Source organism: Miniopterus schreibersii, assembly GCF_964146895.1.
Source record: "Miniopterus schreibersii genome assembly, chromosome: 17".
NCBI classification, from domain to species: domain Eukaryota; kingdom Metazoa; phylum Chordata; class Mammalia; order Chiroptera; family Miniopteridae; genus Miniopterus; species Miniopterus schreibersii.
In genome coordinates, this window is record NC_138117.1 from 5,989,626 (window position 1) to 6,005,364 (window position 15,739).

A 15,739-nucleotide genomic window follows, 5' to 3' on the forward strand; every position below is an offset into this window, starting at 1 on the left:
CCTGCCCACCATCGCACTCTGTTTGCACATCCCCTTTGACTAGTTGATATTCTTTATTCATCACTTAAAGCGCCCTCTTGCAAACAAATACCCTAAACGTCGCTGCTGTTTGTCCTTCCATTTCCTGACAAAAGGTTAAGGCTGGACGAACCTGTAACTGGGTGTCACACAGGTTACTCCCCTCCCACTCTCCAGAATAACAACTCCATACTCAGGATTTCCACTGGGATCACTCATTGTGCCTCCAGTTCAGTTTGTCTAAAAATGAACAATCTCCCCTCCTCTACACGACATGTCACAAGCCTGCTCCTCAGTGAGACAAGTCAGTGTTATACGTCTCACTAACTGGCATCAGCATCCACACAGTGGTTTGAGCCACAGACCTGGGAATCATTCTTACCACCTCCCTCTTCTCATATCTAATCAGTCACCAAATTTTTATGTCCCAAGATCTCCCGATACCACTCTGCTGCCACCAACCATGTGCTAAGCTACTACAGGTCTAGCTTAGACCATTGCACAAGCCTCGTAGTTGGTCTTTTCACACCCACACCTGCCCTTTTTAACCCTAACAGTAATCTCTATGCAGGAACCGGTTTCAAAAACATAAATTTGGCAGCATTAATGTCTTTGCTTTGAACCCTTCAAAGATACCCCTTGACTTTATTGAGATAAGGCCCCAAATCCTCAGTGTGTCCTAAAAACAATATGGTTTTTATTTCCTGCGTTTCACAAATGAGGAAACCGAGGCTCAGAGTCATTGAATAAGTTGTTCAAGGTGTTAGGACAGTGATTCAAGGGGTAGGGCCAGGATTTTATACGAATGAGATTTTTTTATTTTTTTATTTATTTTTTTTAGGAACGTTGGCTGACACCCTTACTGCTTGGGGGCGGGGAGGAATGCTCAGGAGTGCTTGCTGAGCTCACAACAAGATTTTTTTTATGATGGAGAAATAGGAAAATACAAAGATTGTATCTATAAGATCTATACATTTATAGCTCAATATATATTTAAATGGACAACTGACTAAAGTTCCCTTTAAAATACTAATTATAGTCCATGTTATTAGCTTTACTTTTGAAGTTTTGAAGATAAATATATTCTTATAATGGGAAAAAAGTTAATATGTGACTTTTGCAAATGCACTTACAGGCATATAATTTAAAATGTTTTCAACAGAAGTTTCATTTGGAGTGAATTTATTAACAACCTCTATTAACCAGGAAAATGGCATGTATAAAGGAACATCCTGACAAACGCATAACTGGCATATTTGGGGATGTATTTCTTTAGTGTTTTCTATTGTTTTCTGAATTTTCAGAGTAGCCTGGAATGTTCCCATTGCAGAATGTAACCACAGAGCCAGCCTCACACCAACTTGAGAACTAAATAAAGTTTTTCATTTGGTTTTCTGCCAAATCTCCCTTTTTGATTTCTCTTCGTTCCCCCTCCTCTAAGCCCCAGTGTTGGTTCCGTCCACTGTAATTGCCGTTGAACTGCAGATGGCTCCCCACAATAGTTCCCAGCTTGGGTTGCCTTGTGCATGGCCCTACTCCAACCCACGCCTGTACATCAAAACCCACGGGGGCTTTTTCCTTAAGGCCCCACTCTGCTTCCCAGCGTGACAGCTAATTTTCATGAGCTCTTATGTATTGATTGTAATGGAGAACGTCTGGAGACAATACCAGAAACAAGTATTTTTTTCACCCTTTTCTGTGTAACCTCTCTGCAAGGAAGATGATTTTGAACTTTACATTCTGTTATTTGTATTTTAAAATAGGTATATTAAGTATGCTTTTTCTGAACTCATTCGCCCCCTTCCACTGAAATTTTTATATTCTTATGCGTGTGTCTTAGACCGCTTCCCACATCTTACCCCCTTGGGTATGAGTGTCCTAAGCCAAAGGGGCTGACTCACTGGCAGTCACTGGGAGTCCAGAGAGGAACTGAGCAACAAGATATTCCTGTGTCTCTCAAGTCATAGCCAACAGGAAGGGACACGTCCTAATGGGTGCGCAGCAGAAAACTGTTGAACTATGATTACAGTGTTTCTGAGCATCTAGGTTCAAGGTTTGTATTTCCTTCCAAGGCCAGCCCATGGTTAGGAGACCTGGCAAACGGGACCCTTAACTGCAGCCTACCGAAATCTGACAGTGACGCCCACGCTTCGGAGGGGTCCTTTTAGCACGAGAAGGATAAGTAATTCCTAACTGACATTTCTTAAGCTTTTAGGATGTGGTATTAAATGAGCTGCTCTGTCTCATGTAATCCTCACAACAATTCGTGAGAGGAGTTCTGTTATTTCCCCCTCTTTAGAGGTATAGGAACTAATGTTAAAGAATTAACGTGCCTGAGAACGCAGAGCTGATGGAACTAGGATCTGAATCTCATCAGGTCTGACTCCAAAGTCATGCTTCAACCTTCTGTGCTCCTTTGTGGAGAATTTTTAATGTGTGAGAGATGGGCCAGATCACCCAGTATGTGATTCACCCATTCGTTCATTCGTTCATGGATTATTTACTCCTTCAGCAACTTTTTTTGAACATTCACTGTATCCACTTTGCAGGTGCTGTGAAACCCGTAGCTCAGCCACATAGTCATTCCCTGACGGGATGTGCCGAGCAGGCAGGGCGTTGTAGAGACGTCACTGTAACCGGAGGTGTACAGCGATAGGAGTTACAAAGCAGGTCCCCATTTTAAAAAACTCGGAGTTCGGCGGGGAAAGGATTTCTCCATCTGGAGGCGAAAAGGCGAGAGGAAGGCGGTGCTGCGTTTGCACCTGATAGACGGGAAGGATTTAACACAAGACAACAAGAGACTAGAGAGAGGCTATAGGAACGGAGACGCAGAGGGCAAAGTTGGAGAAAGGGAGTCCTGGAAAATGAGAATTTCAAGAAACGGCAGCTGTGCGTGGAACACTGGGCACGGCGCTCGTCCTCGCTGAGCGGGACGGTGCTGCGCCCGCGAGCCTCCGCCCAGGTCCTGCTCCCTCCCGTCCACCCCCACGCGTGGCGCGGGCTCCTTAACGAAGAGAAACTCCTGCAGGTGGAGGCAAAACGTATCCCACTGCAGGATTAAGAATCGCTATGAAGGAAAGAAAGGTTAAGGAGAAGCCTGTTCCTTCGGGGAGCTTTTGTTAAGGTCCCGCTGTGTCCCCAAAGCTGGGAGACGCTAGGAGGGTGTTGCAGAGGCAGCTGAAATGGGCACACGGGTGCTGAGGCGTCGCCAAGGGCGCGGAGCCCTGTGGCTGAGGAGCCATTAGACACGTGTCTTCTGTCTGTCAGTCCTCACCCGAGGATATTTCTTCCATTGATTTTTACGATAAAAAGATCAGTTGATTGTTTTCTCCTGACCTTTCCGTCTTTAGCCTTGACCGTTCCGATCCTTTTGGAAGTCACTTGGCACGGGAGTGATGCAGGGACCCGGCTGGGCCGTGCCGAGTGGCAGCCGTCCTCGCAGCCTCTCCCCGCTTCTCGTGGGGGTGGCGTCTTTGTTACCTGCTAACATGTACCAGCGCTTAGGTCTACACTGTTTATTCTGTTACTTGAATCTACGTGGGTCTACGACTCCCGCGTTATCTTTTCATTACTATAGCTTTATAAGACAACACCTGGTAGAACTTATTCCCCGTTGTTTTTCATTTGAACACTCTCTTGGCAGTTTTCACATATTTTCCCTTTTTTGCAAACTAAATGTGTTTCTTGGGATGGCTCCCCGCTCACCTTGACCCAGGCGCTGTAGGTGCTCCTCCCTCCTGAAGGAGCGTCCCCTGGAAGCCGGGCTTTCCCTCCTCTTGGCTGACCGAGGCCGTGGAGCAGGCCGCCCTCACACAGAGCTACGTCCGTTCAAGGCCAAGGACGGTGGAGACTGTACAGGGTCCCGGGCACCTCACACCCGGGCCCTGCCCCAGGCGCCTCTCCTGTGCTTCCTCTCCCCCCTGGAGAGGGAGGCGGGAGGCCCTTAGCGTGGCACGTTGTCGTGGGGAGGGCGGACTGCTGGAAAAGCTCTCGAATGGGTCTTTGAAACAAAATAGGAAAACATGAATGTAAGTGTTCATTCTAGAGTAATTATAAACGACTGTCCTTCACAACTTTATCCCGTTGTGAAGTCTTATTAATGCTGTAACTTCTGTGAAGGTTTAATTTGCATTTTCACAAATATAGAAGCATGGCCCTCTAGAACCTTTTTTATTTTAATATAGATTCCTTGCAGTTTGGAATACTGGGATGAACTCCAGAAGGTTTTCGTTGCGTTTCGAGAATTTAGCCTGTCTGAAAGCAAAGCTTGTGAACTGCAGCTGCCAGATGTCGACCTTGCGAGTGACCAGAAGAAACTGGTATCCTCGGATCTTTGGAGGATTGTCTTGAACAGCAGTCAGAGTGGAGCTGATGACCAAAGGTAACTCTGTGGGAATGGAATAGTGACACTGTGCTAGGAGGCGATCGCCGTCACCCTGTCTAGTGCAAGATGATTTCCAGCCATGGAGAGCGCGTTGAGGCAGGGCCGCGGCAGAGGTGGCGCAGCCCACGTGACGGGTGACCTGGGCCCATGGCGAGGCACTGCGGGGAAGGGCGCAGGGGAAGCCTGTTGCATAGTTAGCAAAAGATCGGTAGAAACGTCTGGTGTCTGCAGCTCCCTCAAATCGCCTGCCCCTGGGGGTAGAAGTGCAGTAGGTTATTAGCTAATGGAAGATGACGGAAAGCTCTCAGACGACCAGCTTCTGGGCAAACAATTCCTAAGTCACTGTCACTGAGATCCAAACACGAGTCTCACGGGCCCCATGGCTCCCCGAGCCACAGCCGTGTTATTGGAGTGAAGGTGCAGTTCCACCAGGTGTGGGCGCTGCTGAGCAAGGTTTTCTGTCCAGGTTGTGAGGGAGTCCTTCTCATATAGGGTCTCTCCAGGCACCGCAGTCTCTCATCTCTCAGTGACTCCAGTGGGAAATGGTGCCGATTCCTGTAAGTTCCCTGTGCTTTTCCAAACTAGCCACAGAGATTGCCTTACAAAGCACCCAGCTTTCATGTCACCAGCTCCTCCACAACCTCTTTCAGAGCTCAGCTGAGGATCCACACTCTGAGACTCCACATGATGCACCCACACCATCTGAGTTCCTTGTGTTTCCACCCTGGCAGCACTCTGACTCTCCTACTCCTGGGTGGCTGCTCTGTTTTATAATGTTTCTAAATGTCTACATATTTTGTATCACCAGTTACACTGTGAGTTCTCTGAAAACCTAGGATTTATTTCGTTAGTATTTCCCAACCTAGTTCTCCCTGGGATACTATAAATCACAGGGTCACTTCTCTCTAGGCTCCTCGTGGTTTGGGGAGCCAGGCTAACTGCAGGGGAGCTCTTAGATATGGAGAGAAGGGGTGGAAGACGGTGAGGGGGGGAATAGGGCGGCACCACCTCAGCGTCCCCAGTGAGCAGGATGCACCTGCCCCGCGCAGCCCCCAGCTCTCGTGGCTCTGCGAGCGCTGGGGCCAGGCCGCCAGGCAGCGTGGCCCCCACGTACACCAGCGGCCACCACGAACACACATTTCCCTCCTACAGACGCCCTCACTATTCCTTCTGGCCAGATGTCACTTGTGTGAAATGGTGTTGAGAGGACGGGCCAGTGAAGAGAGGACCGGTGCGGTGTAATTGTCCTTCTGGACATGGTCATAACTTTTATGGCACTTAGTACAGTATTCAGTGGGTGTTCAGTCAAGAGTCCTGACTAATTCATATGGGAACATGGGTGTGGACAGTCTGGAGAAGTAAAACAGAAGTGAAACGTTTACGGTGACGCTGAAAGTATTGGGTTTTTTAACAGCAGAGTCATGCTCTGAATTGTGTTGGTCTTAAACTAAAGTGAGAGTAAATTGTCCGTAAGTTATGAGAGGTGGGTGGGGGGATGGATTGCAGGTAGGTCAGCACGGCTGGGGTTTGAGGAACGCGTTAAAATGTTTCTGCTAATAACTCACAGGGAATAACCAACATGACCCGAATGCTTAAAAACCACTTTTTTATGTGAGTAAATACAAAAGACTTGATAGCGTCGACTATAGGGTTACGGGTGCTAGCTTCAAAACCCTATAAAAAGACATTTCGCTTAGATGACAGTATTGGGGAATTTAGGTTACTGAGCTTCTCTCTTCTTTCCCACAGCTCTGCCAGTGAATCTGGGTCTCAGAGCACTTGCGACCAGCTGGTGACCCCCACAGCCCTAGCCGCCTGCACCAGAGTGGACTCCTGTTTCACCCCGTGGTTTGTCCCAGCCCTTTGCATTTCCTTCCAGTTCACTCACCTGGAGTTCCATCTGTGTCATCACTTCGATCAGCTAGGCACAGGTACTCTACGTTACCATCAGAATAACATCCACTCAGTACTTACTGTTTCGTCCGGTGTGTTCTCAAGACACAGTTCATCCATTTTTACAAAGAGCATTTATTTTCAGGAAGTGAAAAGGCTCCGAGGGGCTTCCGTTCTGTGTGCTACAGTGTTAGTGATGTTTCAGAGTGCTGTGATGGCTAATCTCTTCCCCACCCGAAGGCCCCTGTCCAGGAGTTTTTAGAAGCAGCATTCATTTCCCCCAACAGTGAGCACTGGCTAAGTTATTCTGAAGTTCACTTCATATACTTTTGAACCATTTTATGGGCCTGTTTTATAGGTTACTAATTGTGTTGAACTGACATGATTCTGCATGTTTCCAATAGGAATTTTCAAGCAAGTTACAAAAATTACAGGTTTTACCGTTATTCCAATTATGATCTTTTTGAAAGAAACACATCTGTTTTTGTTCTATATCTGAGCCATTACCTTAATGGCAAAAAGATTCCAAAAATACTTGACAACACCTGATTTTAAAAGCATGAATGTGTTCTACAAACAATGGACAGCTTCTCCAATAATTTGAAGGACTAGCGTTTTTACAAGTTTGTACGGTCACCGCAGAGTGGCCTTTTATAGACTGGCTAATGTCACATGAATAATTATTCCTAAAAGTCTTCACCAAACCTTTTCTAGTGAATACATTTTGATTCGGGTATTAGGTCTTCAACCTACATGTAATGGAAAAGGGGGAAAACCAGATTAAAACTAAACAGAGCTGCTGTTCAGCATCTTGCCTTCTCAGCAGAAGTAGGGTTTACCCTGATTCTTCTAACTCTTTGAGTCATGACTTTGCTTTTGCGATTTGGTTTGTAGATACGGAGCACTTCTAAACAGCTCTCCTTAGATATTTGCCGCCTCCTCATTTTATTTATTGTCTCTGGGATCAGATAAGTGTCTGTGAAACTGAATGTAACCTTTGGACAATATGTATTTAAGAAGCCTGCTGATTGAACAAACCAGATTTGCTTGTAAATATCAAATGGTAATAAAATATTGTAATAACTTCAGGAGAATGTTTAAATTTACTAAACATCAAATATTGAATTCAGTAACCAAAAGTGAATAATTTAAACACCATCTCTTTAGTCTGTAAAGCGTTGGCTCATCCCAGTCGCTCTTTTTCTCATTTGTTTTCCCAACAGCTCCACCGCCATACCTAATGCCCTTTGTTTCTGACAAAAACGTGCCGTCTGAACTGGAATACATGATCATCACCTTCAAAGAGCCGCACGTGTATCTTCGACGGTGGAACAGTAGTTCCATCTGCCAGGAGATCCAGTTCTCAGCCCAAGCCGACTGCAAACTTCTCGAGTGCAGAAACGTTACGATGCAGAGCCTGGTGAAGCCCTTCAGTGTCTCTGGTCAGGTTGCGGTTTCCAGCGATGCAGTGGAAAAGCTGCTCGACTGCACCATCATCATCGACTCTGTATCCGTAAACTTTGGGCAGCACGCAGTTCACTCTCTAAACACCGCGATACAGGCTTGGCAGCAGGTATGCACGTCCTAGGACAGTTGACAGTGTGTGTCTGCATGGGAGCTTTCCCTGGGCGCGCCGTTACCCCTCCTAACGGCAAGCACAGGCCCAGATGCGAGAGAGGGAGACTTTGAGGGCATCACAGTACTTGGGGCCTTCTCTGCTTTGGCAGAGTGATGTGTTATTCTTTAAAACCTTCGGAGAATGCGGGCTCTCCACACGTGCATAGGGGAGCATGCCCACATTTTTGTGACTAATGTACCACATCTGCGTGGAAAGTAACATATTCCCAGAAAATTTTTTCCAAGTTTTATGGCTTTAGTTTGCCAAAGCGTCGACTTAGCTCTGTATCAAATTGTCTAGGCATCCACTGCAGACACGGGGGACCTGTGGAGCCTTCCTGATAATACGCAGTCCATCCTTTCAGAGAGAAAAGGCAGTGAGAGGAAACACGTGAGCACGAGATGGTCTTAGTCTTTCCCCTGCTCTTATTCTGCCATTTTGCATCATGAGAAAGCACTTCGTAGTGGATTTTAATTTCACAGGGTGTTTGGCTATAGTACGCTCAGTGATTTAGGAACAGGTCACGTCTGCTTCTCCTTCTGATATTCAGTATGATACTGTATTTCCATAAAGGCCGTGCTGCTGTTTAAGCTGAGGCATCTCCCCGCGTTTTGTGTATGTTACGTGCATTTGTGGGAGCTGGCTCCCCGAGATAAATGGTCCTCCATCCACACTGACCTCTTGGGAACAGGAGCAGTGCAGGGGGAGGGGCTTGGGTTCTCAAACGTAAGAATCTTTATGGGAATAAACTTCTTTATATGCATGAAGACCTATACAAGACTAAGGAATTAATTACCTAACATGGCACTACAATAGCAAAGGGAAAGAAGATAACACATCTGTTTTATATTTAAAAATTCCTTTTTAAGGGCATTCCATGGTTTTCTTGTTGCAAAGGACATGCGTAAAATAAGAGCTGGTGTGATCTAAATCTTTGCAGCTGGTTCAAATAGCGATGTGAAAAAAACCTTCATGGCTCCAATTTCTGGTTTTTGTCATATTTTGAACAATGCATTTAATAAAAAACAAACCTAGAAAATATAAAAGAGTCATTGATAGAGGATTTAAACCTAAGATATTTTTGTCTTGGTATCAGGGCCATTATAAGAGGACTCATGTGTCCCAACTACTGCAAAATGGTCTTCAGAAACACCAGTTTTCTCCCAGGGTGAAAATATTTTCTTAGACACAGCTATACATATACATAAAACACAGTGCATAAATATTTAAATGTTTTAAACCACATCAGAGTGTGAATGACTGGCTAGCACAATGCCTGGAAGGAATATTCTGAGGGTTTTTTTTTTTAATGAAATTGTATATTTGATTAAGTAGAGCCATATGTCACGTAGCATATTGCTGACAGGTACATTCTATGAATAGTTGGTTCTGATTTATACAGGGATTTGGCAATGTTAACATGAGCCACAAGAGGATATACTTCTGTAATTGTTGCTGTAATTTTCTTGTTTCCTCCCATGTCAAGGGTACTTGCCACCAAGTTTTAATGTGGTAGGCATCTAACCCTGTGTATTCTAAAGTAAATACAGAAATGCACAGCTTCAAAATTATAGGACATTTGACATTGAAATGGGCTTATAAAGGGTTATTAAGTTCATTGTTTCTAAAATATTCTGAATGTGGTTTATCCCCTTTAGAGGGGAAGCTTAGTTTCCCAGCTTGGATTTTATTGTGTGCATAATGCTCTATACAGTATAATTGTTGACAGTGAGAAATGTGAATTTAATAAGCAGGATACATTGTTTGAGTTCTCCACAAACTTTTTATCAGATTCGTATCCAAGACAAGTCATTCGTATCCAGTGTAGATGGACCCGACAGGTGAAGCATGAAACAATTTGGCCTTTCACCCCTAGGTCACAAGTTCAAGATTAACAGAAGCCTTCATTAGTGTCTGATTTCTGTGGCTGTAGATTTTTTTTATTTTTGTAAATGATTAATGTCTTGTGAAACCAGCTTCAGGACCCAAAATGACACTTGAAACTTGCTTTTTATTTTTATGTCACATTCCCACATTTGGACAAAATGGCATTTAAAGGAGATTTTTATTTAAAACTCAAGGTTATGCTCATGTGTCTTATTTTACACCAAAATGATCCATGCTTAACTGCAAATGCCTATACAACACTCCAGCACAAATCTTAAATGGAAATAAGCCACCTTTTAATTACACATCTGAGCGAACATTCTGAGGTTTAGCCTGTATGATGTCATAAAATGTGTACGATCTTTTTATACCAGAATTTAAAATAGTCCAAGAAATGCTTGAACTTGCTGCAGTTATAATGAACTCCACAGACGAAGGAGCGGTAGAGAGAGCGATCCCTAAGGACTCTGAGTGTTCTGTAGAAAAACGTAAACAACCCCCTTGAGTTCTTTCATTTACATTTTTTCCTAAAACCCTCATTATTTATTAAAGGTCAGTTTTCAGAGATGAGAGAAGTAATAGGATTTTTTTTCTACTCAAGCCCCATCTGGTAACTTAACCTCTGTGTTACCAGCACGGTGATCCCAGTTCATGATGAAACTGGATTTCAATCCCGGGACGTCTGTCTGAGTGGGAGTTTAGAGTCATATCTCTTTCTTCATGTTTGTGTCTTGGGCCCAACGGAGAGGAAACATGTTTACAGAAGAGTGGCTTGTGTTGATTATATAATGCTAACTGGAAAAACCATCAGAGCTCATTATACACCGTGACTCCAGTTTGATTCAAACCTTTATATAAGATTTATAAGGTAGGATTCGACAGGATGGGCTAGGACAGGAACAGGCAGGACACTCAGAAGAGAAAAATTGTTGGAGGGAAATTCACCAAAATTTTAATAGCAGTCACCTCTGAGGGTAAAATTAGAGACTTAAAAAAAATCCATACTCTGCGTATTTTCTAATTTTTCTAGAAAAATGTTCTGTGAATGTTTTTTGCATTCATAATTTTTAAAATTACACTTATGTATTCGTTCCATAAGTTTTTATTGAGTAGTTGTGTGTCAGGCATTGTGCTGGGTCCTGGAGGTCAAGTTATAAATAGCACGGGCCTGGTCCTGCCCTTTACGAAGCGTGGAGTCCAGTGATGGAGACAATACTGAGGCCATAGTCCTACAGATAATTACTCTGTCCCAGCAGGGGTAAGTTCTGCGAAGCTGAAATACAGAGTATTACGGGAGGGAGCATAAAATAGGGGACCTCACCTGGTCTGGGGAAGATCTCAGAAGTCTACTCCGAGGAGGGGGCCTGAAAACAGCAGGCTGAGGGCTAAGTGGAAAAGCGTTTGTCAAGCAAGGAGGAAAGATGTGTGAGCAGAGGAAAGGCACTGGGGCAGGAAGGAGCTGGCCGTGTTGGAAGGGTTGGAAGGGGCAGGCACAGTGGGAGGAACTGGAAAGGACTGGCGGCACTGGGCTCTCGAGAGCAAGTGGAGAGTAGCTCAGGTGTGGCAGGGCTAGGACGTCCCGAACCTGCGGGCGGTCGAGGTTTGGAATCGCAGCTCATGGTGAAAGCGCAGCGGAGAGCATCGTGCAGACAGCAGGTGGCTGCGTTGTAATTACTTTGACACTTAGCCAGAGACTCGTGATTAGGGTGGCTGTCAAGCAGGGTTGCGCTCCCTGAGGACAGAGGTTTGGGAACGGATGGGTGACAGCCAGGGCTCGGAAGTCCCCAGGGATGTCTGGAAGGAGGCTGTTCACGGCCTCTTCACCGACTGCAGCCACAGGGCACCGCCCAGGCACGGGGGGCTCCGGATGGCGAGGAGCGGACCCCTCCTCCCAGGATAACTGCCCTGGATGAGGGTCTAGGCCGGGCTGGTCCAGGCTGGACTCAGGTGCGTTCACCCATCGACTCTTCGGATTCAGGCCTCAAAATCACCTAAACCCCTGTGCTCGTGAGTGATACATTCCTTTTCACTCTCTTGTCAGTAAAATGTGAAAAGACGGGGTGTGGCATTATTTACATCCACAGCCAAGAAATAGAGGCCAGCCGGAGAAGGGTATTACCTCCCACCGTCTGCAAACTAATTTAGACTTTTTTCCCTGCATTCTCAAGTGAATCATTTATGTAGCTATTCTTTTCATTTATCACCAAAAGTATATTTATTGTTTATTGAGCCATAACCTAACCAGAGGGATAAAAGAGTAAGAACAGAAATTCCCTTATCCCTTTGCCAGTGTGTTGATATAACGGCAGCCGGCGAGGACGCCGTTCAGTGGGAAAGGAGGCGTCGGCCCAGGAGCAGGTCGCTCATCTGTGGAGCCGCCACAGATGAACGGAAGACACTCGCTGATTGAAGACTTCGCTGAACAGACACCAGCACCTGCTTTCCAGCTAACACATTTCTCTTGGAAACTGCAGCCTGGCTTACCCTGGCTCTGGAGCAGGTCTGCTTTGTGTGTTCAGCCTCTTAACAATAGGGGGAAAGTTACGGTTTTATTTACATCTCTCCCCGAGCACATTTACACACACACACACTCCCCCTTAAGGGATCTGGGGATATATTGCCTGAAAGATCCTTACTTTCTGTAGGGTACAAACTGTGGCTCTGTAATTGGTCTTGATTGTCGCGTTTAGACGGCCAGGAACGTGGTAACTGTAGCCGCCAGGACTGCTCAGAACGAGCACCGCCCAGCACAGCGTTCTTCATAGGATGTTAATTCATCTTAAAATGTTAAAGTCTGAGGGGTCTCATTGTTCTTTTACTCTTCTGTGTCTATGATTTATTTTGCAGGAGTATAAATCAAAACATATTTTTGGACCATTTAAGATCTCTTTAAGGTATTTTTTTTGAGCTTATCCTGGAAGTATGGAATACTTTGTATACAAGAGCTAACCTTTAGTGTTTCTGTGTTGTAACAATCGCCACTGGGCAGACAGCTGCCAAACATCTTGCAATTAATCTGATGCACGTTGGCTTCCTACTCGTTTTCTTTCAGAACCAATGCCCTGAGGTAGAGGAGCTGGTCTTCAGCCACTTCGTGATCTGTAATGACACACAGGAGACACTGCGGTTTGGCCAGGTGGACACCGATGAAAACGTTCTGCTGGCGAGTCTCCACCGTCACCAGTACAGCTGGCGCTCTCACAAATCCCCACAGGTACTTGAGAATCAGCCTCACAAACGGAGCAATTGTTAAGGCTGGGATTCATTTATTCTGCAGTGGTGTGCCTGTGTGCAGTTATTTCCCGTTTCTGAGTCTCCCAAGGAACCACGCGGTGTAGCTGTACCTGACAGGAACCCAGACATGTGTAGAGATGGGAGCTCAGTGCCCGTGCTCCCCTCGGGGAGGGTCGTTGTCCTGGGAGCGTGGGTGCTGTCCAGGCAGCATGGGCGCTGGTTGAGAGACTGAATGATTGAACTCTAGAGCTAAAGTGCATGGGTTTGGATCCTGGCTCTGCGCAGCCTCGCTTTGCTTCCCACCACCGGCTCTCGTGTGTAGGACGGATGGTAATAGTACCTATTTCACGGAATCATGAGGGCTAACTAATAAATGTGGACAAGGCACTAGAACAGTGCTCGATAAACCGTCAGCATTGTGTGCTGGGTATTACTGTTCATTTGTTTATTCAGATTTTTACTGTGTGCCAAGCATGTGCTAGGCACTGGGGATTCAAAGGTAGTCCTCGCCCTCCCAGGGACAGCTCACGATCTGAGGCAAAGTGAGCAGGACAACAGAGTATGCCCCCGGGAGCACTGAGGAAACACATACGAAGGATGTCTGTTTTCCAAGTAGTGTAATTCCATTTTCCTGTCGCATTCGATGGGAATAATTAGAGGGATGTGCCCGCAGGGATACTATGAGGACGAATTAAATGCAAAGATGTGGTCTTAAATGAGTGAAAGAAATGCTAGGCAGTACTCTCAGGAATAAGTCTTTCTAAAGCTCCGGGTAATAAGGAAACTACTGTCTGCTTGTGATTAAAAGAAAGTCATTAAATTAGAGAATGAGTTTTCCCATCTGGGGCCTGCTTCTTAGACCAGCCTCAGAGCATGTGATGCCCTCGGGCTCCCGCGTGCTTGCTTTCCCAGTAGCTGGATTCTGATCTCGTCCTTGCATTTTCATTAACCTGCTGCACTTCATATTACTATAAAATTTGGAAAAGTAGATGCAGTACAATTCTTACTTAAGTATATTATATGCCTAATTCTGGGTAAGTTGACAGGACATTACAGAAATCCTTTTTAGTAAGAGTTCTTACAAGTATTTTTCATGTGATATAATATTGCACTCATCATTTTAGAGTGGATGACATGCCCTTATTTTCAAATTTTCCTCTTGAGAAATTTCCATTTTAGAGAGACTTTAAGTTTTGGTTGTTTGCCTCTTGTAACATAGTTAAAGGGTGTTTTGTTTATTTGTTTCAAAATTAAGTTCCTTTTTATTATTTTGTTATTAATTGCAAATATAAGAACATACAGGTATATAGACCAAATTAAAAAAATGAGCACCTATAATTCCAACCACTCAGGAATTGTTGGAATAGCCTTTGGATTTCCGAAAGGTTCGCAGCAGAGAACTAGTAGGGGCAGGAAGGAAGCCCCTGAGAAGCTGCAGTACGATGGGTCCACTGACGTACCTGTGGCCATGTCCCCTGTTGACGCACAAGCTGCAGGCCTCAGCCAGCAGAAAGTGAAGCAGAGGAGGCTTCCTGCCCTGCAGTCAGTTAAGACGCATAGGCCACCAGGGCCCTGGTGACCCCAGGATTCCCCGGCCACGGGAGGCAGTGTGGGAAGGGTGATGTAAGAACCGCTGGCTCGGGTGGCAGAGAGCCATCTTCACGTTATGGACACGCAGTTTCTGGGCGGGAAGGAGGTTACCGGGGCGGGGGAGGGGGGACCACTGCACCTTTAGCGTTAGCGCTTCTGCACTTTTTCAAGGTCTTTTTGTATTTATTGCTAGTTTTGTTTTCACAGTGGCCCTGTGTGGTTTTTGGTATTTGTTATGCATATTTCTAAACAAGGAGACAAATAGAAGTATTAAGCTAAGATAGCGGTAGAGTTGGCATCCCACATGTTGTGATTTTCAATATACTGATATTTTCAAAACGTTGCCAAACCCTCTTAGGTTTCGGCAGCGTGAGTTGTCTGTCAGGGTTGCCGAGCCGTGAGGCTTTAAGAGAGGGCTTTGAAATCACCGGTATGATACTCCACTTAAAGCTAGGCCAGTGGGATTCTTAGTCCACGTATGAACCCTTACAAAGCCTAACCCTCTTACCAAAAACAGTAAGAATTTTTAATGACAAACGAGACGTAAGACAGGTGTCTATTAAACTTTTTTTCTCTTTCAATCTGTAACTGCATCCTCTGTAGACAAATTTTAGGATGAGCTGTATTCATTATAATCTTAGGCTAAACTTAGATTAAATTTGTAAAAACAAAAAAAAAAAACAACCAAAAACAAAACCACAGTGTCTCTTTACCACAGCTACATATGCTGAAGGAAGTGTGTTTTGGGGCCCTCTGAAGCCAGAGGTCTCGGTGGGCCCCGGGGCCTTCTTTGTGGAATCCCTGACGTCCACAATCACAGATTCTGCTGTGTTCTAATGAGAGTTTCCATCTGAGGATCAACAGAACTGGCCACTTAGCTTCAGGTGCACCTGGAGGTCGTCAGAGCCCCATAAGTGAGCAAATGGTTTTCTTTTTCAGACTCCAGGCCACATCCTGCGTTGCCCAACAGCCTTGGTTTTAGGAACATTTGTGTCTGCTGTTTATGCTACCTTGGGTGTTAGTCAATTCATAGTCTCAGGGAGGATTTCTAAAGTTCACAGAACTTAGCTCCACTAAACAATGCAGCTTAGGTTGCAGAGATCAAGCAAGTGGCG

General features: G+C 45.3%; 1 protein-coding gene across 4 annotated transcripts in view; it reads left to right on the forward strand.

The window, feature by feature from the left end:
* The window catches only part of VPS13B (vacuolar protein sorting 13 homolog B), a 454,815-nt gene that overhangs the window by 375,528 nt on the left and 63,548 nt on the right, over nt 1–15,739 (forward strand). For all 4 annotated transcript variants that reach the window (XM_081116977.1, XM_081116974.1, XM_081116975.1 and 1 more), the window contains exons 40-43: nt 4,203–4,399; nt 6,152–6,333; nt 7,519–7,868; nt 12,853–13,014. In XM_081116977.1, the coding sequence (XP_080973103.1) occupies nt 4,203–4,399; nt 6,152–6,333; nt 7,519–7,868; nt 12,853–13,014 (891 nt within the window). The remainder of the gene's footprint in view (nt 1–4,202; nt 4,400–6,151; nt 6,334–7,518; nt 7,869–12,852; nt 13,015–15,739) is intronic.